We start from the raw sequence: 25,303 nt of genomic DNA, 5'->3' as shown, positions 1-25,303 counted from the left end.
CATGAAGATATAAACATGCAACAAACCAGAATATAACCATGACACTGTGGATTCAACATGAGTGTATGTAGGAATCTAAGTCTAAAATATCATTAAAGAAAATACTTTTAAGCCAAATCTGCTTCGATATGGGTAAAACATGGATATAAATGTAAATTTAAACTTCCCACCCACAGCGACTGACTGCCTGACCTGTTTTTATGTTCTAGCATCGGGACTAAAAGAGAATCTAATTATTATGCAGCAAATATTCAAGCAAACATTCTGAAAAACGAAACATCAAAATCTTCCATTATTGTCAACGTTACCTCATCTGGCGTCATGGTGTCTGACAGAGGAGGGGGGCTCGACTCCTGCAGAAGAAAAGAACGTTTCTAAAAACAATGTTCTCGCCTCTAAATCCCATGTAAATCTGATACCAGAGAAAGAAAAGGACACTAACCCAAAGTACAACCCTTTTAAATAAGCTAAATATTAAACAAGAATAATAAATAAATGCATAAATGTTTCCTCTTCAAACAGTAAAAAACAAAAAAACTACATCTAAAACTACTTTAAATGAATTTTAAACTTCAGCAGCCGTTGTTTTTATGTAGTTTGTTGCCTTCTTCTATCGTCTTCACCACCCGCAGCACATCCTGCAGCTTTGTGACTTAACTGGATGCAGCAGGTGAAATTCAGGCCAACACCTGTTGTGACCCATTTTCTCTCTGAATTTATTAGAGCTGGTTCACACATTCATTCATTCGCTGCCTTGGCAGCTTGACTGCTTATGTCCTTGAAGGAACAAATATAAAGTCATCTTACGCAAAGAATATGTCAGCTATGAGAGTTCTAGCCAAGAGATTGCTTTTTTTTTATTTTTTTTTATTCCATCAAAATGGACAAAAATGGAATGTTTTCCATTTTGAGTGTTTATTAATACATTAACTTTTCACCTTCACGGGTTGACAACATGCTGGCACGCTATTAAATCCAGAAGATATTATAAATGTTAATGTTTGGCTTGCTGGTGGCGGTATTTCATCGTGCAGCTGGTTGATTTTCAAGCTGGTACAAATTTGCTTGACGTTAAAAACACTCCCCATGGAGGAATAGGACTGAATCCAAAAATGTAATAGATAATCAAACTGGCAATTCACAAGCCATGGAAGAGGGAAGAAAAAAGAAATGAAATTCTGGTCCTGCAGGATTAAAAGCATGCACTTATGTGCAGAGCAGTTTTCATTCCTGCAGGTGACACATTTTGTTTTCCCCCTGTGAGTCAGACTCACTGCTGGGCTGAATACAATACCTCTGCCTTCCATTCATGGCTTCCCCTGTTCCATTTGAGAGACTTTAAAGAAATATTAAGGGAGAACAAGAAAGTTGTGTATTCATGAGCTTCTGTCAATCAGATTAAAACGTACTGCACAGACCTGAATAGAAAGCAGACTTTTATGAGTGCTTTATGAAGGCATGCTTTTGTTGCGGCTCGGATCAAAGGAAGGGAGAGTTATTGAATGTTAAAGTTTCATGACATGAGGAAATCTAATACCACTGAGAGGTCTCCAAAAGGTGCAGAAGTCTCCAAACATATTACAGCTAGAGACATGCAGAAATGCACAGAAGTGGAAGCGAACAAGGACTCCTGCAGCTCGGGAGGAAGAGGAGTCATCTTTCATCCAGAAAGTTGGAGGACTGATTCCAGGCTTCCCCTGACTATGTGCCGAAGTGTCCTTGGACAAGATATGTAAATTGCTTGGGATAAAAGCGTCTACTAATTCAGTGTTTTTCAACCACTGTGAGATTATCAGGTGTGCCGGGAGAAATTACCCAATTTCACCTAATTGTTTGAAAGAGCAGCTCTGTGTTCATCCAAACATGTCCCGGTGATGGATAATAAAATTCCATCTTCTTGTGTTTATCTGATTTCTATTCAAGAGGCTTTGACAAGATTGGACTTTATATTAATAATATGGATTTTTTTTTTAATATAAGCATTTTGGTTTGTGGTGTACCTTGTGATTTTTCAATTAAAATAGTGAATAAAAGCGTCCCTTGGCTCAGAAAACCTTGGAAAACGATGTACGAATTGACTATAGAATAGAATATTGCATGTAATAGACACACACCTGTGACTCTCTCTCTGACGTTCTGCTCTTGGAAGTGAAGAGGTTTCGGAGAGTTTTCCTTACAGACTGCAGAGGCCCTTTTTCTGAAAGGTGAGTTAAAAAAAAAAAAGTCAACAAGTCAATGAATTATACAAATGCAGCTTTTGGAGAGAATAACCTCACTGCAAGTGGAATTACAAGAGCCTGCCAACCCAAAGAAACCATTTATTATTGTTGCCTGGATACCATTTCAATGACAGTCTGTTGTGGAGTGTAACAGGCTTCTGACAAGTTTCCTCTGCCACAAGAGATGCACCATCTGGACGCTTGCAGTTAATATGATGCCAAACCTTCCTTCGTTTCTGTTAGATTATTTACTCGGATTGTTTAGCATCTGTTCAATGCAGTGAAACAAACATGTTTGTAGCAATTCAGCTAACTGTGAAATGCTGAAATATTAGGAAAATAGGTGGTATTTAATGGGAAAAAGGACATGGGTGTCACTCCAACATTCAGCTGACTTCAATGGATATTTTTCACATCTAAAAGTTTCCACTTATGAAGAGAAATACAGAAAAATATGTTAAAACTTTAGTTAAAGAAGTAGTGTACACTAAAATACATTTATATGTAAACATTATTGGACTTCACTGTTATGAAAATCTCCTGTGCTGTTGCTTAAAATCAACTATTTTTAATTTTAAAAAGATGCCTCAAAACACCAAAACATACTGCCTCAAAATTTACTGACTTAAACCAGGTGTAGTAGCGCCATTTTGGACCCGACTCATGTAGATCAGGGCTATTCAAGTCTGTCCCACGGAGACCACAGGCCTGCGGGTTTTCAATGCATCTCTGCTTCAACACACATGATTCAATTTAAATGGATCCAACAGCCTATAAAGGTCTGCACAATGACTCGTTTATTTGAGTCAGGCTACAGGAATGCAGGTTTTCAACACGGCCAGAGTGCCAGGGAAGGGCGGAGATGTGGACCTGAATGCAGGATGAAGGTGGAAAGTTGTAAAGTTTGTTTTAACTGAACAAAAGGACAATAAGGAGGACTACAATAATAAACTGGTGAATAAGAGCTGAACCCAGGTAGTATATACACTAGGGCTGGGAAAACCATATAAAAAAATCAAATATTGGGATACTTTGCTTCACAATTTTAAAATTTTTAATTTTTTAAATTTTTTTTCAGATAAAATAAATCCATTTTTGTCATTTTAATTATTTTTATTGATCTTTCTACTTGTCTACTTGGCCATTTTAGCGGCAGAATGATGGTCTGGCTACTGTGTTGTTTTTACTCATTGAAATCAAGAAAAATGACGATTTTTGTCTTTAGTCGAGAAATCGTGAAAATCGCAATTTAAATCGAATCGGCACCCACAAAAATTGGAATCGAATCGGGACAAAAGCATATCGTCAGGTAGTATATACACACAGAAAACACAAGACAGGTGGACTGAATGAACTAAATGAAACCAAGTGAACTGATGAACAGGAAAGGGAAGCATAACCAAAAACACAGTCGAGGAAAACTACAAAATAAATCAGGAAACCAAAACTAAAGACGACACAACAACTCCACAGCATGACACTGAGCTGAACAGCCCTGACGTACACGGATAATAAACATGGACTTGATGTGATGTAATGTTACTTTCACAACCTGTTCACCGCTGCGTCCTCAACATCCTCCAGCTCTCTCTGACTTTTACTTTGCACAATTTTCCATTTATTGGAGTTTGGCAAAAAAAAGAAGCAGGGCGTGTAATTTCCCTTTAACCTTTTCCCATTTATATTCTTTACAGTAATAATCCGTGTTGTCCGACGAGCGGTTACTAAATCGTTAAAGCATTGTATTGCACAATATTGGGAATATTCTTTGGTATCATTGAGTATAATCCACATTTATTCTCCAGCTAATTGTTCAGGTTATTGATCATGCAAGTAAAAGTTTCCATCAAAAACAAAAACTGATGATCATTCCGAAACTAAAAATTAAAACAATAAAAACAAATATTCATTCATTCATTCATTCATTCATTCATTTCAACCGCTTAATCCAATTCAGGGTCGTGGGGAAGCTGGACCATATCCCAGCTGGCAACTATTTAAAAAAAAGTATTTTTTGATAAATCAAAGATGTTTCTTCAGAAGTGATCATTATCCATTTGAGACGCAAATTCAAAATGAAAAACTCCACAGAAAACACACCTAAAGAGCCGAAGATCTTTATCCTTAAACCCTCATTGCTGTTGTATCCATTGTGTTACATCATACATAGAATTTAGTTCACCTAAATGTGTTAAACACCAATAAGTGTCGACAAAAACGCCGGTGAACCTCATCCACCATCTGGGTTCTGACTGAATGCTTAGTCATCTCTGCAAATAACTTTCTGAAGAAAAGGAAGGGAGACGTAGCAAAGAATAAATCTTCTTACATCACAGCAGTGAGAAAAACATGTCAGAAGGAATCAATAGTGATCTGAAAGGCCTCACCAACGTGTCCCTCAGCTCACCATGAGCTGGAGTCGGAGCTTGCAGTTTCATTTATTGATTTGATTATTAAACTGATTGGCCATCGGCTTGACTGACAGATTCTTTCGTTCACATGTAGATAACAGCTAACCTCAGGGAAGGTTTTCATATTTAGTGTGTTGACATTAATTAAAGCATAAAAACCTTTTCCTGAAGCAGCGTGGGGAGAATGCAACAGAGAAACAATATAAACAAGAATACTGAGTTCTGTCGACTCACCAGGAGCAGGGGCCGTGTGGTTGGATGAAGGCTCCTGAGGTTTTGGAGGAGGCAGGGGTCCATTCCTCTCCTCCTGAACAGGACTGCCCTGCAGAAAACAAAAAGATAAAACTCTTGTGTTTCCGTTATATTTCTTCACAAAATAAAAGGGATATTAGTACGTTTTGACAAACAACAGTTGCAATTTGCAGACGTTTCCATTGATCTGCAATTCATAATTACAGCTTATGCAAGGTAGCCCCGAAGTGTTATTTAGGGATTTTCGACTTGCTACAAACATTTCTATATGATACATCTTTGCAAAGCTTTTCTCCTTCAGTTGCCTTTGTTTTTTCCACAGCGCGCCATCTTTACCACAAATGAACTAGTCACACCCCCCACGTCACGTCCAGGGACACATAAATACAAAAAAAAGTGTCTCCGGTACACTTCTGTGATAAATTTCTTTTTCAAAACGTCTGAAAAACCACCTCATGACAAAAACATTTTAGAGATACTTTTTTTTTTTTTTTTAAATGTTAGTGTTTTTTTTAATTTCGTTTTTGCAAAAGTCTATGTGCAATGAAAACACACGGGTGTGCAGGGTATAGTTACAGCTGGTGGGTAAATTACAATTTTCACCCCCTCCTGACTTCCCCTCCCTTTCCAACAGTGCTAAAAATACAGTGGTGCCAAATAGCTGCTTTTGGTTTGTTCCTGCAGGGCTTCTGTAGTAACATGATGGTGGAACATGCAAAAAACAACAAGACAAAGGAAATTTTGCATTTTGGATTAAATTTTTTAATCATTTTCAGAGAGAAAACTCCACATGAACATGCAGAAAACCAATGTGAGGGGTTTTGGAGGGTAAAATTATGTTTATATTGAAGATCAAATTATTAAAGTTACATCCAAATGAATAAGCAAAGCAAACTTGTTGCATTAAAATTCAAACAGATTTGAAAAGCAAACGCTACAATGGCTACGGTTACGTAATGTTTTTAAATTGGAAATAAATCATTTGGAATTAAACAATTCAGAATTAAACTATTCTCCTACAAGTTTACATGAAAATAATAATTCAGAATGAAGGTTTACATGAAACACGTCCTCACTTAACTCCTCTTTCAAGCGGCGGGTTGGGAAGGGTTCTGATTGGACAGAGGGAGCATGTGACGTCCACAGGAAATAAACAAAGTGAGCTCCCTGCTTCTCGTCTTTTCAGTCCTAACTTGTAAAAATGACATAAGTACCAGTTGCTGCTATTTTTATTATAATTTCGAAGTACCAGCTCAACACGAGCTTACTACTTCAGTTTTTGCAGCAATTGAGAAGGAGAAGAAAGATAGACCACTGAACAACCAGAATTAACTTAGAGTGGAATGAAGGTTGACATGACAGAGGAATTAAATAGTTTGGAATTAAAATGCGAAAAACCAGCTATTTACATCGGAATGAAGTTTAAAGTAGAATTAACTTTTATTTGGAATTAAACAGGAATTAAAACTCCCATGTAAACATAGCAAATAAAAATATTCAGCTTAGATTTTATGGAAACACAATATGCCAAAATTAAATACATAATTAACGCATTGGCTGCCAGCGCTGCTGTAGCAGAGAGCCTCATACTGACAGTGCTTTGGCTCATCTGTCAGAACACTGAGTTGTGGGACGACAGATACAGAGGTGTGATTTGGCCGGGTGTGTGCTGTCTTCGGGGAGTGCACTCAGAGCATGCTCACAATGAAGACAACACATCTGGCCAAATCAGCTTTCTGTATATAGTAACAGCATAAGATGTCTTTTGGCATCTTTGGCTGTGAACGTTCAGATTCGAAGCGTTCAGATTTTTGGCAGCCATTGAGCTAAAATAAAATAAAATTAAATTAAAAAAAGCTAAATATAACAAATCAGATACCAACCTTGTCTCCCTCCTCTTCCTCCTCTTCATCTACAAAGGCAAAGGACTCCCAGCTGTGTTTCTGACCCTGGTTCTGCTCTTGCAGGCTGCGACCCTGAACCCAGAGAGACACATTAATACACTGCAGGATGTCACAACACCACAACAAAAAACAGATTTAAATTCAGAACACTAATGATGCGTTTACACCTGTGCTTTAGCTTTAGCTGTCACTTTCTCACTCATCCTAACAGAATAGTTCAGAAACGTTTCTTCTTCAGGGCCTTAAGGTGACATACAGTATATTTAGATATACATATATACACATATAGTGTATATAGGTGACATATAGAATATATATATCTATTCATTGTGTGTGCAACAAAGCCAGACTGCAGTATTTGTTTTGTTTACTCCCTCACAGTGACAATGCCTTTAGACATCGTATCTCCTCATAAACTAAGTCATACCATGCATGTAGTTTTCCATCACGTAAAAAGTCACATTTCAACCCTTCCAGTTTTCTGAAGATAAAACTTGACTTAATTTTATTTTTTTGTCAACAGCCAAACGCAGCTATGTGAAAGTTCATTCAGTACATTCAGGCTGCCCAGTATGAGCCTCCTGCTTCTGCATTAAGCTGTTCACACCTCCGCACACTGAGCTGAACTACAACCATTCCCTTACAGATAATTATAAAATCTAAACACGACCCAATTTATGGATGTTATTTGAAATGGCTGACATTTTCTTCTTCACCTTTTTCCCTCCTTTTCTCTTTTTCCATGACAGTCTCAGCTACACGCGAGCAACCTCATTTACTGGCACAATCACGATCCAGATTAAACATAACCTCTTTTGCAATTTAGGTCAAACATTAAACCAGTTATTGAATTTACAATTATGTTTGCACACTACTAATATAACACATCTGCTTTATGAGGCAAACAACCCACTAAAGGACACTTAACTTTGGGATGGTTGGTATGATAGGCTTCCCTTGGGATCAGAACAACCAACATTGGGAAACAACATGTCTCAAACAATAATTATTCATATGCTTTCCATCATCTTATTATTATTTAACATATGTATGTATGTGAATATGAATACGCGGTAAACACTGATGGCAAAAGGATGGGGTTTAATGAGTTTTTTTTTTACTTCTGCCCACTCCTTTTCGAGTATGTCTGGTTTTGTTGTTGTTGTTTTTTTAAGTTACTTTTGTTTTTGATTTTATTGGACATATCAAAATAAACTGTCCAAACCAAACCTAATCTCATCTTAAAAACAAACTCTTCTTTTAAGATCTTGAACAGAAGCCAAAAAGGAGTTAATGAAATCGTCAGAATTATTAAAGAGAAGAGTCGATGTAACCGTCCTCACCTGCATCAGGAGCCTCCTTTCTTGTGACAACCACCAATCACAAAGAGCCAGAAGCTCCAACCGGTCAATGCTGCCTAACAGGATCATCGAATCTATAACAAAGAAGAAGGATTAACTGGATTACAACACAGAGCTCAATGTGGCTCAACTATTATGATGATTTAGATTATTTCATTGATTTTATGAAAAAAAAAAAACCAAAACTAATAAATAAAGTAAGAACTTTCTCTTTATGCACCAAACTGACAACTAACTGGAAACTTCAGTGTGTTGGACTCTTTTAACACTTTTAGGCAGGTTTGGTCATTAGGAATAGAATAGAATAGAATAGAATAGAATAGAATAGAATAGAATAGAAAGTTTATCTTTGTGCATCTCCAGAATTTGCTGGCCTATATTTAATTATAAACTCTGGGGAAGAAACTCTTCAAACATGCAACGTCTAACAGTGTTAGTTTAAATGTGTGAAGCTTAAATTAACAACTTGAATGAACAAACTATTCATCAATTTAAAACCATTGAGTGATGCTGAAACACTAAACTGCACATAAATTTTGTTGGTTTAAAAAAAAACATTTTATGGCATCAACACTCCGTTAAAACGTTGGACGGAGGGAACAAAATGCTGGGAAAGCAGATGGAACAAATATGTGGAGTATTTAACAACTAATTAGGTTAATTAAAAACTAGTTAGTAATAAGAGTGGATTTTAAAAAAGGGCATTTCAGGAAGGTAGAGCATCTTAAATAGAAAGACACAGCACCCAGCGTTTTCTGGAACTTGGGTAAAAATAAAGACAACTGCAAAGTTACTGCTGGAAATCATCCATCCAGTTGGTGGCTGAACATCATCTGCTCTTTGTTTTTATACAGAAAACACAGCAAAGAAGGTAGAAAAGTGAAAGTTTAACGCTTAAAGCACCAAGCCATTACTATGTCATGTAAAAATGTTTAACCAGGAGTCTTTAAATGAAGGTTCACATCACTTAACTGACAATAGGTGCAACTTATAAACTATATATACTAGGTTAACTGCTTCTTCACATGGGTTGGGTGTCTAAAAGCCCTGAAGATACTTATATCTGATTTTATGTAACTTTTTCATTTTCCATTATTTTATGAACTCCGGTGTTTATATTGAATTTACAATAAACTCCCTTACCTTTCGAGTCTACCAAGGGAATTGTTTTGAGCGAGGAGGAGTCCAGGAGGTGTTTGACTTCTCTGTATGTGGACTGGGAGGAAATGAACTTCACCTTTTGCACCATAATGTCGCCTACAAAGATGTTGTATTGGCTGTGGAACGGATACACAGATATTTGACTGATATCACACACCTTCAGCCATACAAGCACAGTTCCATTCATCATTACCATAAACAACCTCCGCGTCATGAAGGTATTTAATCCATTTTTCTCATTTTTAAAAGGATGCTTCAGGAACTTTTTTTTCAGTTCCACTGATGTGAACAAGCCAAGCGTTGTATTAAAATATCTGCAATGTGTCCAGTAAGTCACATGTGAACTGAGCACAAACCTCATGCGTCCGAAGCCGAGCTCCGGTAGGTACGGGAGCTTTTTCACCTGGATGATGGAGTCGTACAGGGAGGGTTGCAGGCCTTGGGCCACCATATTGGCCAGGATAACAGCCACCATCATAGGCAGGATGTGTGAGATCTGGCCTGTCAGCTCAAAGCAGATAACCGCCGTTGACACTGTGTGAGTCACAGCTCCGGTCAGTGCTGCCGCTCCTGTCGGAAAAATGGGATGGGAAGATGAGGGGAAAGATGGGAGAAAAGGCAAAGGAATGACGGTGGAAGAAGGAAAGTGGATGTAAGGAAAGGTGCAGTAAAAGGAAATGCTGTATATGGAGGTATGTGGATAGTGAATGAGGGAAGATGGAAAAGTTAGGAGGAGGAGGAGGATGGGAACATTCAGAGCCATTTTACATTGTAAAATGAGAAAAAAGGCGAAAATGAGAATCTAATCAGGGTGAGAAAAATGGAAAATGCATAACAAAAGAAGTAAAGATTTAGGATAATAGGGACAGAAATAATGTCAGCTTTACCAAAATAAGATCAAAGAGAAGCAGAAAAAAAGGAATAATGTGGAGAATAATGTGTGGAGAAAAAAAACTGGTTATTGGGAAATAAGAGAAAGACGTGGAGTGGAAGAGCAGACTGGAGTAAAAAGAAAATAAAGATAAGATGTGTGGTAACTACAACACTGAGCATTGAGAGTAAAAAAAAAAAAAAACTAGAGGACAGGAAAGGGCTGAGGGATGGGGCAGCCGGAGAGAGACGGAGGGAAGCCGGAGAGAGACGGAGGGAAGGCCACATTTCTGGGTCAGTGGCTGAGGTGAGGACAGTAGAGCAAAGCAACGGTGACATTTAACTGTCAGAGCAAAGCGACCACATGTTCTGATGGGAAGGAGGAGGTCTAGGAGGGAAGGATGAAAATCTGGAGGAGTGTGTGTGGGCGTGTGTGTGTGTGTGTGTGTGTGTGAGGAGGGGGTTAGGACGATTTGGTGGGGAGGAAGACAACTTGACATGAGAGACGGCTGGAGGGCCGGAGACTTTGACAAGAGGTTAGAAATAGTTAGAGGAGAAAGATGATGAGCCAAGTGACAGCTGACAGGAAGAAGACAACCGACCACTGACAACCGACCTTTCAGGCGTTACATGGTCAGGCCCCTCAGTATATCACCGACTTACTATGTCCATACTCTTCTGGACGCTCTCTTCGGTCTTCTGGCCAGAACCTCCTGAAGGTTCCAAAAACTCGTTTTAAAACTCGTGGTGACCTGTCTTTCCAGTCTGTTGCTCCCAGACTCTGGAATGAGCTGCCTCTGTCCCTTCGTGTGCTTGACTCTGTGGACTCTTTTAAAATGCAGCTAAAGACTCTACTGTTTAGAAGAGCTTTTGGTTGATTCTTGGATGATTTTAATTCTTGCTGATTGTGTTATTGTACCCATTTTTATGTACAGCACTTTGTGATTTTTATCTGTGAAAAGCGCTTTATAAATAAACTTTACTTACTTACTTACTTACACTGCTGACAATCTGAGGGAGCTTAAAGCCGACAGCTTGGTAGTAAGATGGTGCGAGTTTTAAAGTATGCAATGCCAACTGCACAGGATTTACAACTTTTACATTATATGCAGTCTATTCATGTTGCTCTTTATCAAAAAGATACTTACAGTAATCAGAGGTGTCAAACTCAAGTCCTCGAAGGCCGATATCCGGCAGATTTTTGTTGTTTCCTTCTGCCAACACAGCTGATTCGAATCAAAAGCATCCAGCAGCTTCTTGTCAGCCTGTTTTTAAGTTTCGGTCAGCTGTGTTGGAGCATGGAGACAACTAAAACCTTCAGGATACTTGCCCTCAAGGACTGGAGTTCGACACCTGTGCAGTAAATAAATGTTTGTGTATACAACCACTTTCAAGATAAAAATCACAAAGTGCTTAACAATGACACACAAAACAACACTGAGAACATACTAAGTGAAAGCAAAGTTTAAAAAAGATCCTTTCAAGCTGCTTTTTAAAAAAGATCATTGAGTCCACAGATTTCAGGTTGAGAAGAAGGGAGTTCCAGAGGGAAGGAACCATTGCTGCAAAGGCTCCATGTTTCCATTACACCTAGAAATGCCCAAAAACTAAATATCGCAATAAAAAAAACACGAATGGAAACGCAGAGATTTCTAAAAAAAAAAAAAAAGTATCTCTAAAAAGTTTTGGTGCTCTCATGAGGTGGTTTTTCACATTTCGAGATGCAAAAATGTCATAAAAGCATAATGGAGACACTTTTTTCACAGTTAAGTGTCCCCAGACGCAACGTTTAATTTCTGCTGAAGATGGCGCGGCGTGGAAAAAAACAACAGCGAATTTTAGAATTTTAGAAAAGAAAATGAAGGAGAAAAGCTTTGAAAAGCCATCGCAAACTTTCTGCAGTAAGAACAAAACCCCAAAATGACGCTACGTGGTTTCGTTGCAGAAGCCGTAATTCTCGTAAAATCTCATCAGGCGGACAAAATTTTACAAGAACTGAGGTTTATGTGCAAAACACTGTTCAGTACAAACACCTGCTGTTTGCTGTATCTTAAAAATATTGCTTCTATTTTGCCAAAAAAAAAAAAAAAAATTGTAATAGAAACACAGCTTCTGTCACCTTTGGTGTTCACCCATGTTTACCTAACAAGCAGCAGATCTGAATCACGTGATCTCAGGGACCTGCTAGGAACATAAGGCGATAAAAGGTCTCTGATGTAATCAGATGCATGGTCATGTAGACGTGACGGGTGAGAATTTGGAAGATTTTGTTGGCAGCCTTCCAGCAGCATTCTGGATAACCAGAAGATTTTTTGCTTAAACATGTTAAAGTAGAGATAAAGATATGAACGATCCACTCCATGTTTTTGAGATGATGAGATGAAAATGAGAACAAACAAGCGAATTACAACAGATTTACTGGTGAAAAGTAATAAATAAGTGGAAAGATGACTAACATAAGAAACAAGGGACTAACCAATGACTGCGTACCCTCCAGGGATGATGCGATACAGAATGCCATCAAACACAATCCCATGAGGAAACAGGGTGGCCATAATCTCGCCCACTAGCCTGCCGAATGCAGCTCCTACAGGAGAAAGGAGAAACTAAAAGTCAATATGTTCCAGTAGCATTTTCCTCCTCAAATGTCAGCATTTTAGAGTTCAAATATAAGATATCTGTACAAAATACTATATTATATTAAACGGCATTAGTGTAGAAAACTCCTAAATGGCAAGCGAGACAGGATTTTAGAAAATCAAATGAAAGAAATCATTTCTAGCAAATTTATGGAATTTAGATAAACAATATGCAAGATAAAGCAAACCACCATGTACTGTTGTATTACACAATAACTTTAGGGTTTAATTTGGTTTCATTGCATAGCAAAAATAAAATGAAGACAGAGGACACGCAGGACCTCGCTTGAACTTAAATGGACTGAAATAGATCGTGCAGTCAAACCACCCCAAACCTGCCCACCCGCCTCCCCTCCACTCTCTGCTCCGGACTAAAGCAGGAACCGCTTGTAAGCTGTAGCTCGGAGTCGCTCTGCAATAAATTAGCTTATACTCACTCTATTGGTGGAAAAATGTACTACAAGTTTACAGACCGTAAAACATTCAAGAAGGGTCTTTGTAATTAATTAAATTTGAAATTTAATAACGCATTAAAAATGGACAGACTGAAACCTACATGTTTCAAAAAGTCTAATTATAATTGTAGTCATTTTTTTATGTTGAAAATATTGAAAATCTTACATACTCTGCCATTAAAGAAAATTTAAAAAAAAAAAAAAAAAACTACAATTACAAAATAAGCAAAGACCTGATCTGAGAGCGTGATACGCGATGCCGTTTGTCGCATCCCATTTGGAACAAATGTTACACCCATACCGCTCCCTTTGGCTATTATTCTGCTACTATGATGCTGGACAGATGTTTTTACTTGTATCAACTATAAAATAATAGAGTTGGGAAAAAAAATTGATTCACATAAAAGTTTAGATTTATTTGGTCAAACTTTTTTTTTTTTTTTTTAAATTTTAAATGTTTGTGTTTATACACATGGAGAAGAAATTACAGCTTTTCTCCACCAGAGGACGACATGTTTTTCTTCTATTGTCTAGCAACATGACTTTATATCCATTTCAGAAAACACTTAGAGAATGGTGGACAACTTGCAAAAATGTGCAGCGATAAATTTTAGATTTATTTGCTTTGAAGGGAAAAGCTGGACATGTAAGCAATTTGTAAACTCGGTAATGCAAATGTTGCGTACTGTGGTAACAGGATTCATGTTACTGCCCACCTAGCAAGGCACCATCCTGAGATAAATGCAGAGCTAATAGCCGAACGTAGCGCAGCAGCAAGTCAACTCAAAGCAGCACTTTTATATGCAGTTCAAGCTTTTGAGACAACAGTAGTTCAAACAGCTGGTTCAGATATATTGCTGCTTAAAAAATCTGATTTACTGTTTAATTTTTTTATTGGGAAATCTGGCTCATTATGGGTGTAACAGGCTCAACATGTGGGGGTAAACAAAATGTAAAACCAAACAAATGGGATGCGACTAACAGCATTGCGTATCACGCTCTCAGATCGCTTGTCTCCAAGAAATTTGTTAGGTTTTGATATTAAAAGGAAATTTCGGCACTTTCAAAGCAGTACGTGACAGAAAACATGAAATATGAAGAGTCGGGATATTTTGCTTTAATTGATAGAAATCCTGTCAGCTCCACTGTACAGAAGAAAAAGACACCCTGGGTTCATACTATTTTACAAAGAAAGGAAGCATCCCAGTGAATATCGGTGTTTGATGAAGGTTTTCAAGGCTGATCTCGAAAAATTCTTGTTCTATTTGATCAGGTAATGACACCCTCGCTGATTTGTTGTAGAGCAAGAATTATTACGATATTGTTCATACACAAATGTCACCTGTCAGATGGCTAGAGGACGGCAGTGATTTTCACCTCAAAGTGTAAGTTCCACAGAAAATGTTGAGACGTTCGGCTTAATGTTCTGTTTTTTGTTATTAGGAATAATTCTTCATTCCTGAATTCATATAATATTGCTGTATATGACAAGAGGGGACAATAAAAATATAAGGTGTGAACAGAAATAGAGTGAAGAAAAGTAGAGGAGATAGAGATGCATGAGACAGAAAGCAATGGCTTTGCAATCGTTTTATAAAAAACAAATAAATAAAATCATAAAAAAAATGTAATTTCAGCCATGCTTAAGCTAAAATAACTACTACATGCAAAAGCAAACAAGTGATTTTTCTCACCAAGTATGAAGACGGGCATGAAAGCCCCAGAAGGGATGGGCATGGTGGTGGCCACTGCAGACATCCAGAACTGCATGAGAGGAGAAAGATGCAGCCCAAAAAGCATTAAGGATAAATATCACTGGTAATGGGTTCCTTTTAAAAAAAATTAAATTAATTATTTGGAAACTGTTTTTATACAGATTTTTGTTGTCTGCCAGTTAGTGCCATCCATAATTTAAAATAACCCACAATTTAACCCACAATATTCAAAAACAAACTTTCAAAACAAAGAAATCAGTTCGATGACAAAACCAAATGAGGTCACACTGGATGCTCAACACGAATGTATAATCATGTAAATAAAATCTCAAAAACAAAACAAATCTGAACCATTTTAAATTAATCAGACATTATTTAAGAAACCAGGCAGCCATCCCATACATGCAAAGTAAGACTTTTCACACATATCTCATTGCACACACAGTTTGAGCAATAATAAAACCTGTAGGCTCATTATACAACCAAGCTCTCAAAATTATGGCTAAAAAAACCAATGACACACACTTAAAAACCAAAATTTACTCAGTTTCAAAAGTCTCTTAAACTAATCTTGCTTAATCTGATGTTCAAATGCATCAACACATCTGCACTTTGTGGCTTCGACTCAACCTCAGTGGGGTTTGGCTAGGAACATCTGTAAAATTCACCTATAGGCAGTCATCCTTTCCATAAAAGGCATTCATATCTGGAACACAATGGCAAATGCAATGAAGGGTAAGACAAATTTTTACACATTTACACCCAATGTAAAGAACTGAGAGAAGACTAAATGTACCCATCATGTATGAGATACACAGTGTTACTGAGCTGTTCTATGGAGAACGTTGTTTTCCTGATGTGATTTTAGATGAAAGGGATTTTGTTTATATTGTTTGTTATGTGTTGCACTGTTTGTATTGTAATGGTGCTGTTAAAATTGTACAATATGTTGTTTTTTCCTTACTTCTCCCCTTGTATCTTTCATTTTAATCATGGCGAGAACTCCGAATTAGCTTAATGCTATAAAGTCAATATGCAAAACATCAGTGGTTCTATATGTCCTCCATGTCTCTTTGCAAAGTCCCTGCTAAGCTACTAAACTAATAAACACCAAATCCATTTTTTTCTTTATTGGATGTGTTTTTAATAGCAATACTGTTTTCCTAAAGATCACATAGTACCAGTTGTACTGCAACCAAGGTGCTTTGTTGCATAGCGACAGACGTGATGCGGTCCTCGCATCCCTTTTGAGGATGTGTCTTAACTTCTGCATTTCAGTTGACAGCAAACACATCATCCTATTTGGCCACAGATTGATGAGTTAGAGAGGTGATATGTGTGTGTGTGTGTATATGTGTGTGTGTGAGATGGCGTAGAGACTCAATCACACTGGGTGTGCTTGAGCAAGGTGCTTAATCAACAGCTACTGCCGTGAAGTCGTAGTAGATGAAGCTGCCGTTGCATTGGGTGGCTGCCAGATGAATATAAAAGACTGAAAAGATAAAAAGGAAACTCGTCTGTCAGGTGAACAAGAGCTGAACTTATATTTCATGTTTATGTCCAAACATGATCTATATTCATCTAAATGTAGCTTCAAAATAGATTTTCTAATAATGTGCTTCATTATTGGCCACAGAGAGCTCATCAGAGATAATGACTACCTTCAGACAAGCTGTGGATTTTTCAGGTGCGTGGGTGAAAGCATCTGTGTTCTCTGAAGCGCCACATGCTGCGCTTTGTCATTTGGATTTAAAAAGAATTTTTAGAAACATCAAATTACCATGTTACCAATGCGCATTACCACTCCGCATTATCACGTCATCCATGTTTGAGAACTTAATCAGTATGGAGCAAGATAAAAACTCATTAGCACGTCTCTCGCCGGGTGGTTACTGTTCTGATGACAGAAAGGACCACGCTCAGTTTTCTTCTCTCTTTTAATCATCAGAGTCAAAATCAATCAGGGAAAAACACACACAGCTCATAAAACTGGTCTCATGGCACAGAGAGGGTGTCAGTCGGCACACACACTCGCATCAGAGCATAAATCCTGAGGAGGATGAGAGCTGCAACGCAGAACCAGAGCAACTGTCGCTCTGTTTTACGGTGGAGAAAAATAAGGAATAGAAAAAAAGGAGAAGAGTACACGTGTCATGAAAAATACAATAAATGTGTAATCTAACTGAAAAACACAATGAGCAGCATCTCACCTCTGTCACTTCAACATACCCACCTCTGAAGTCCAATAAGAAAATCCAAACACATCAGTGCTGATGCTCTTAAGATTGATTGAACTTTAGCAGAGTGAAATGAGATACTGAAGGAAGGAATTTACTTCTCAGTCCCTACATTCTGCATTCTGATAGTCACAGTGTTGTCCTGTAGACTTACTCACTCACAGCCATGTTCAGTTCATTTTTTCTGTGTTTTTTCTGGTTTTAGTTGAAATATATGGTTATGTTTTCCTTTTTGCTCGTTCATCTCCAGAGCCTCTGAAGGAGCTTCTTCCTGAGCGGGTGGGGGCGATGGGGTGGGGTGGGAGTATCTGTGAATCGTACTGAATGGATTCTATTGTGTTCTATATGGTGTATCCCTGTCACTTCTTTGTTTTTCTATTAATTTTCCTTTTCCTTTCTGTCTTCTTTCCATCCTTTTTCTACCACCTCCAGTCAGGTCCAGCAGTACAATGTAGATTAATAATAAAAAAAAAAACATTATTCAAAATAAATAAACAAATAAAATAAGAATTCAAATTAGCATGGGGATCTTTATATCTGTAAAGCTCCTCTTGACAAAGTAAATTTGTTCCTCACAACACAGCAGCCTGGCCATTGTTCTGCTTGCTTTATACGGGACAAGCTAAAAATAAAACCTTCATCAGGGAGTACAACACATCTTTTTTAGGCAAAATTTTTAGACAGCATGGAATAAACTTTCATTGTTATGCAGATGATACTCAAATACACTTATCCTTTAAACCAGATGAAACAAATCAGCCCAATAGGCTACAAAATTGTCTCATAGACATAAAGACTTGGATGTCTAGAAATTTTCTCCTCTTAAACTCAGATAAGACTGAAGTAATTCTCGTTGGATCTGAAAAACTCAGAGCTAAATTTTCCGGTTTTGTAATGAACCTGGATGGCATTACTTTAGCTTCCAGTGCTACAGTGAGAAACCTTGGAGTAATATTTGACCCTGACCTGTCCTTTGGTCCACATATTAAGCAGGTTACTAAAACAGCCTTCTTTCATTTACGTAATATAGCCAAAATTAGGGACATTCTGTCTCGGAGTGATGCAGAAAAACTGGTTCATGCTTTTGTTACTTCGAGACTAGATTACTGTAACTCTCTATTACTGGGCTGTCCTAAATATGCCCTGAAAAGCCTTCAGCTGATCCAGAATTCTGCAGCCAGAGTCCTGACCAGAACCAGCAGGAGAGATCATATTTCTCCAGTTTTAGCCTCTCTTCATTGGCTGCCTGTTGAATCTAGAATAGAATTTAAAATCCTTCTCCTTACATATAAAGCCCTCCACAACCAGGCACCACTATATATCAAAGACCTCATTGTTCCTTATATACCAAGTAGAGTACTTCGTTCGCAGACTGCAGGCTTACTTGTGGTTCCTAGAGTCTCAAAGAGCCGAGCAGGAGGCAGAGCCTTTGGTTATCAGGCCCCTCTCTTATGGAATAAGCTCCCAGTTAGTGTTAGGGAAGCAGACACCCTCCCCACCTTTAAGACTAGGCTGAAGACTTATCTTTTTGATAAGTCCTATAGCTAGGGATGGTTAGCATCCCTTAGTTATGCTGCTATAGGTTTAGACTGCTGAGGGACATTTCCTGATACACTGAGCTTCTTTCTTTTTCTCTTTATCTCTCTCTTTTATCCCCCCCCACCCAATAACAGTGTTGCATCATTAACATGTATGTCTCCTGTCTCAGCAGGTCTCCCTGGCCGGGAGTAGCAGTTCCTGTTGTCTGTTGTCTTTCTGTCCTCTTCCCCCCACACAGCAGAGGCAGATGGCTGCCTGTCCTGAGCCGGGTTCTGCCGGAGGTTTCCTTCCTGTTAAAAGGGAGTTTTTTCCTTCCCACTGTTGCCAGTGTGCTTGCTCAGGATGGGAGATTGAGTTGGACTCAACTCAATCTGTTGGTTTCCTTATATAGGCTGTTATGAATTGGCCTTCATTATGTTTTCCCCTCTGTCTGTAAAGCGTCTTGAGATGGCATTGCCGTGATTTGACGCTATATAAATAAAGTTGAATTGAATTGAAAATCTTTATTTCAAGAAGAAAAAGAAAAAAAGAAAATAAATCTATTCTGCTGTTGCTTGTTACCAACATAAACCATAGACTGTATATAGAGATAGGCATAGCCTCTGTGACATCACCCATAGGTTTCTGAAGACCTGCATGTTAAACAGCAAAGAGTTTATATCAGGTACAAGCTGGTGCATATTTTTTGCTACTTATCCAGGACCAGCCTTAAGGGCATCTGGAGCATTGACTGTATATAAAGAGATGGACGTAGCCTCCGTGACGTCACCCGTAGGTTTCTGAAGAGCTGAATTGAAGCTCGGTGGGCGGTTCCTACCATCGCCATCTTGGCAGAGTCAAGAGGCAAGAGGCGTGTCGTCTCACCCGGAAATTACATATATGGGAAAAGTGGTGGAGCTGAGAGGGGGGCTGTGAGCGTCATGGTGGTTGACTGACATCGAGCGAACTCTGAGCTTTCTGTACCTAAGATCTAACCGAGCTAACCCGACGATAACAGGAGCTAACCAGCTAACAGAGGTAAGCGGGCTAACGCTAAGCCACATTGTTAACCGGCTAAAAACCGTGGTTGTTCTACGCTCTTGTTACTTGAAGCGGGAGAATTGATACCTGTCAATCAAAACGACACACCCCTGAATATGCCAAACTTCGAGATTAAATTACTTTATAACGGGCGTGTTAGAAAAAAATTCACCCCCCCCCCCCCCCCCCCCCACAGTTGTCATGAAGGTAAACCTGACCTATTAAACCTAAAATGGATTTTTGTATCAGGCTGTAAACATGTTTATTTCTGCTGTGAAGTTGGTCTTTTTAACATGTAGTCTGGGTATTCGCTCTGTTTTGGAGCCCCTAGCAGATGAAGGGAGAACTGCAGTTTTATGCACTTCCACATAGGCTTCACTTTTTTCCGCCAAAGGCTCTGTCCATCTTTCTTATACAGTCTATGACTTAAATCAGTGCTTTTTTCTGTGGTTCTCCAACGCCGGTTCACATAGTGCTGGCATCGCCTGAGCTCCCTCTAGTGGTACAAGGAAGAAATTCTGACGTCAACCAATAAAGATTCGAATGTGACGTCACTGTGGCTTTCTCTGTCGCTTTAAGGGTATATACGGATAGTGTTGATGTCAAGACCAGGGGTCTCCACCTCCGGTCCTTGTGAGCTACCATCCTGCAGGCTTTAGTGTTTCCCTGCTGAAACATGCCTGACCCAAACTAATGGCTCATTAACAGGCAGGTGCAGAGGAAGACAATAAGTTGTTGAAGAACCTTTTCATTTGAAGCAAGTGTGTTGTGCCAGGCAAACACTAAAACCGGCAGGATGGTAGCTCACGAGGTCCAGAGTTGGAGACCCCTGGTCTAGACTTTCAGGTTTCTTATGAGTAAACTGTGGTGAACGTGTCTAAAACTAGAAATGGGTCGATCGTAATATCAGGATCGGACACATTCACCTGTCCTGCCAAAGAAAACGAATCAGAATCAACGAATATTTCTGTTTAAACACCATCCGTTACCATGGAACCCAAATCAAAATCCCTTTTCCAAACCCAACCCCTCTAAAAACCCCACACAGACACAGGAAGTTGTGCAATCTTCCATGACAACTGTTTTGAAATGGAAGGTTGAGAAGCACCTGCAAGTGAGTCACTGTTGTGACATTTAGCATGATGGCAGCAATTTGGTTTATCACTCATTAGAAAAATCCCAGTAGCGAAATGGGGACGAGATTAACATGCAGGGTGGAATTCTCTGGAGACAGCAAAGACGCAGACAAAATGTTAAAAAAAAATTTTTTTTAAATTTTTAAAAAGTTTACCTTAAGTTAAAAGCTCAACAAACCGCAGCAACAACAAAGGCTGGCAGATGCTTTAAAAACCCCAGAAAGTCCCTGTAAAGTCAGAATTTTCCAATTTAGTTTGTCCTGGATGATTAGCATGTTGCAAAAAATGTCCAACTCCCAGATTTCTTTTAAAAATAGAAACTCTTTGATTTGAGTTTATTTTCTCAATATTTAAAAAGTTCTGTGGCAATCATTGTTTTCATGCATTTTATTTATTTATTTTTTTAATAGTTTAGCCTGTGGAAGGCCACTGAATGATAGTAACAATATGATACATACATAAGTTAATAAGACATATAATTTACTTTAATAATAAATTGACTAAACCTCTTAATAAAATAAAAGTATTGAATTGATACTTGGTATCTGGGCAGACAAAAACCTATTGGAATCAGATTGGTATCAGACAGGAAAAAAAAAAAAATTGGGACAATCCCAATTAAAACACGCTGAAATGAAATGTCATGGCTGTTAAACGCTCACAAGAGAAGGGAAAAGTCATTATGATACAGAAAAAACTAATTATTAATAACCTATATTATTACAATCAATGAATAACCAAATGAAACAGCTTTAAAGGGCCCAACATCCATACTTATTTTATAATAAGAATTCAGCTTTCAGAATCAATGCAAATCAAATCAATTCATGATGCTCCTAAATCCCCTCACCCCTATAAACCACCAGAGTTAAACTGCTCCTGCATTTAACTGAGATGCTTGAGGTGGTTTTTTTTGTTTTTGTTTTTTTTTTAGCTGAACAAGGACTGAAAGTCTCCTGCATGTCAGAGCCGCAGTGACAAACAAAGAGGAAGAGGACATCACAAGCATCTCTGAGAGGCAGATTCAGTATGTGTGTGTGTGTGTGTGTGTGTGTATTAAAGAAAAGCTGACGGCAGCAGAAGATGATATGAAAGCAGAAAAACACAGTGGGTGCACATGTTGTGAGAGGAGTTTTAACATCCAGCTGCTCTTCGCTTTGGCTGAATTAAAAATTCACAACGGGGGATCTGCTTCCCTCCACTGAGGAGAGCTACGACTTAACCAGTGCAGTGCAAGATGTCGAGTGACAGGCTTTAATATCCTGGTGATAGGATTATCTTTAAGGCATTTTTGCCTAATCTGAGCCTAGACAGCACATAAAAACAGAATGAAGCTAACCCCTAAAAACACCAATAAGATTTTGTGGATTTTAAGGCGAAAATTTTAACTTTGTTCAAGTTATGATGGAAATATAATAAAGTTCAACTATAAAGATGTTTCTTAATTTAATTCTTTGAATATTTAGATTTTATATAAAAAAGCTGCATCTTCGAATACTCGCTTTATTTCACTTTTTATGTTTTTATTCTTATGAGACTCAAAGGGCTGATGAAGCACTTCCATCATTCCAAAGAAAACGGTGACGCGGACAAAAATTAAACACAGTTCATTCAGTCCTATATAAAAATCTTAGAGCATAAAATGCTTTAAAATGTGTATTAAATATATTCTGAAACCGCAATGCATGGCAAGCAAACACGGACATTTTTCAGTCACAGAGCAAAAAAGCTGTGTAGGACTTCAGGATAGGCATAGTTTCTCCAGTCTAATGCAAATCTTACAGAGCACGGTGGGGCAGTGCTTCACTGGACATCACTCAGGAGCTTGAACTAACATTAGAAAGCTTTAACTCATTCAGAACCTTAGTTGGGGAACTGTCACAGGGTTCTGTGCTGTTCCCATTGATGACGGTGCAGTCATGGCTTCGTTGAGGTGATTTATTTATAACTCCTCCCAAGTACAGCAATATATACAGTGTTCCTGAGCAATATGTACAATATTTACAATATGTACAATGTCTACAAGGGTTCCTCACTTTCTCAAAAGTTCTCCAAATGCCAGCTTTGCTATCCACAATCCAACCTACTTTCTCCCCTTCTAGCTCAGAATCAAGCTCCTCCCCTTCCAGGAAACTTACCAATTAGCACAGAGAATGCAGTTTTTCTTAAGTTCAATTTGTTCTCCATAAAAAATATACACTGCTCAAAAAAATAAAGGCAACAATAAAGTAACACGTTGTAGATCTAAATTAATGAAATATTTTTTATAAAATACTTTGTTCTTTCCATACTTGAATGTGCTGACAAAATCACACAAGAATTATCAATAAAAATCAAATGCTTCAACCCATGGAGGTCTGGATTTGGAGTTATACTCTAAATGAAAGTGGAAAAACACACTACAGGCTGATCCAACTTTGATGTAATGTCCTTTAAACAAGTCAAAATGAGGCTCAGTAGTGTGTGTGGCCTCTGCGTGCCTGTGTGACCTCCGTACAACTCCTGGGCATGCTCCTGATGAGGTGGTGGATATTCTCCTGAGTGATCTCCTCCAAGACCTGGACTAAAACATCCGCCAACTCCTGGACAGTCTGTGGTGCAGCTTGGCGTTGGTGGATGGAGCGAGACATGATGTCCCAGATGTGCTCAACCGGATTCAGGTCTTAGGAACGGGCGGGCCAGTCCATAACATCAATGCCTTTGTGTTGCAGGAACTGCTGACACACTCCAGCCACATGAGGTCTAGCATTGTTTTGCATTAGGAGGAACCCAGGGCCAACCGCACCAGCATATGGTCCCACAAGGGGTCTAAGGATCTTATCTCGTTATCTAATGGCAGTCAGGCTACCTCTGGTGAGCACATGGAGGGCTGTGCGGCCCTCCAAAGAAATGCCACCCCACACCATTACTGACCCACTGCCAAACTGGTCATGCTGGAGGATGTTGCAGGCAGCAGAACGTTCTCCACGGCGTCTCCAGACTCTGTCACGTCTGTCACATGTGCTCAGTGTGAACCTGCTTCCATCTGTGAAGAGCACAGGGCGCCAGTGGCAAATTTACCAATCTTGGTGTTCTCTGGCAAATGCCAAACGTCCTGCACGGTGTTGGCCTGCAAGCACAACCCCCACCTGTGGACGTTGGGCCCTCATACCACCCTCATGGAGTCTGTTTCTGACTGTTGGAGCAGACACATGCACATTTGTGGCCTGCTGGAGCTCATCTTGCAGGGCTCTGACAGTGCTCCTCCTGTTCCTCCTTGCACAAAGAAGGAGGTAGCGGTCCTGCTGCTGGGTTGTTGCCCTCCCACGGCCTCCTCCACGTCTCCTGATGTACTGGCCTGTCTCCTGGTAGTGCCTCCATGCTCTGGACACTATGTTGACAAAAGCAGCAAACCTTCTTGCCACAGCTCGCATTGATGTGCCATCCTGGATGAGCTGCACTACCTGAGCCACTTGTGTGGCTCCGTCTCATGCTACCACTAGAGTGAAAGCACCGCCAGCATTCAAAAGTGACCAAAACATCAGCCAGAAAGCATCTGAACTGAGAAGTGGTCTGTGGTCACCACCTGCAGAACCACTCCTTTATTCGGTGTGTCTTGCCAACTGCCTATAATTTCCATCTGTTGTCTATTCCATTTGCACAACAGCATGTGAAACTGATTGTCAACAAGTGTTGCTTTCTAAGTGGATAGTTCGATTTCACAGAAGTGTGGTTGACTTGGAGTTACATTGTGTTGTTTATCTGTTCCCTTTATTTTTTTGAGCAGTGTACATAAAGGTGGAGTTTTGGGAATGCGGCTGCTGAATGGTACTGCGGGTGTGTCGCTGGTAGCATGCTGGTGTGGGAGACAACAGTCAGGTAAGCACATCATTGTGTGTGCGGACCGATGGCTGTGCCGTCTGTTTGCAGTAATCGTGACACGGCCTCTGTCACAGGCACATTCACCTTTTTGAATGAGAGTCCGTTTGCTCGGAAAGTTTGCTTCATTTGGAGAAATGTGAATGCACCAAAAAAAATGATGACTTGGCTCAAAAAAGCAGACTACAAACACAGGTCTCAGTCCGTTTCAAGCGGACCAAATATAGGAAGTGGATTACAAAAAAAAAGTCACTTCTTGCATTTCATGTAGCATTGCATTGTCAGTAAATACATAGCGATGGCGTTAAGAGTCCTCTGCCTTGTCTGTTGTTCATACTGCACCCATTGTTGCAGTGCATTTCTGCAGTTTACTTGCATAAGATAAAATAAAAAACCCAAAATAGCAAGTTCATCTCCATGTTTAGCTTGCAAGTGGAGGAAACAGTTTTCTTCTTCATGCAGGTCTTGTTCTCGCTTTTGCTAGATATTTGTGCGGCGCCACCTTTGGTGGGAATGTGGATATCTT

General features: G+C 39.1%; 1 protein-coding gene across 3 annotated transcripts in view; it reads right to left on the bottom strand.

The window, feature by feature from the left end:
• Positions 1–25,303, bottom strand: part of LOC306769889 (chloride channel protein 1-like) — a 55,904-nt gene that overhangs the window by 9,172 nt on the left and 21,429 nt on the right. For 2 of the 3 annotated variants that reach the window (XM_079258646.1, XM_079258648.1), the window contains 10 exons: positions 14,967–15,036; positions 12,669–12,765; positions 10,842–10,891; positions 9,665–9,878; positions 9,291–9,424; positions 8,130–8,221; positions 6,766–6,858; positions 4,865–4,952; positions 2,115–2,197; positions 309–353 (listed from right to left, as the gene is read on the bottom strand). In XM_079258646.1, the coding sequence (XP_079114772.1) occupies positions 309–353; positions 2,115–2,197; positions 4,865–4,952; positions 6,766–6,858; positions 8,130–8,221; positions 9,291–9,424; positions 9,665–9,878; positions 10,842–10,891; positions 12,669–12,765; positions 14,967–15,036 (966 nt within the window). Of the gene's footprint in view, positions 1–308; positions 354–2,114; positions 2,198–4,864; positions 4,953–6,765; positions 6,859–8,129; positions 8,222–9,290; positions 9,425–9,664; positions 9,879–10,841; positions 10,892–12,654; positions 12,766–14,966; positions 15,037–25,303 lie in introns of all 3 variants that reach the window. The other variant, XM_079258647.1, reaches the window with a different exon arrangement.

The sequence above is a fragment of the Telmatherina bonti genome, assembly GCF_933228915.1.
Source record: "Telmatherina bonti genome assembly, chromosome: 19".
In the NCBI taxonomy this organism is placed as follows: Eukaryota; Metazoa; Chordata; class Actinopteri; order Atheriniformes; family Telmatherinidae; genus Telmatherina; species Telmatherina bonti.
The sequence above is the reverse complement of the archived record's forward strand: the minus strand, read 5'-3'. Positions and strand labels throughout refer to the sequence as shown.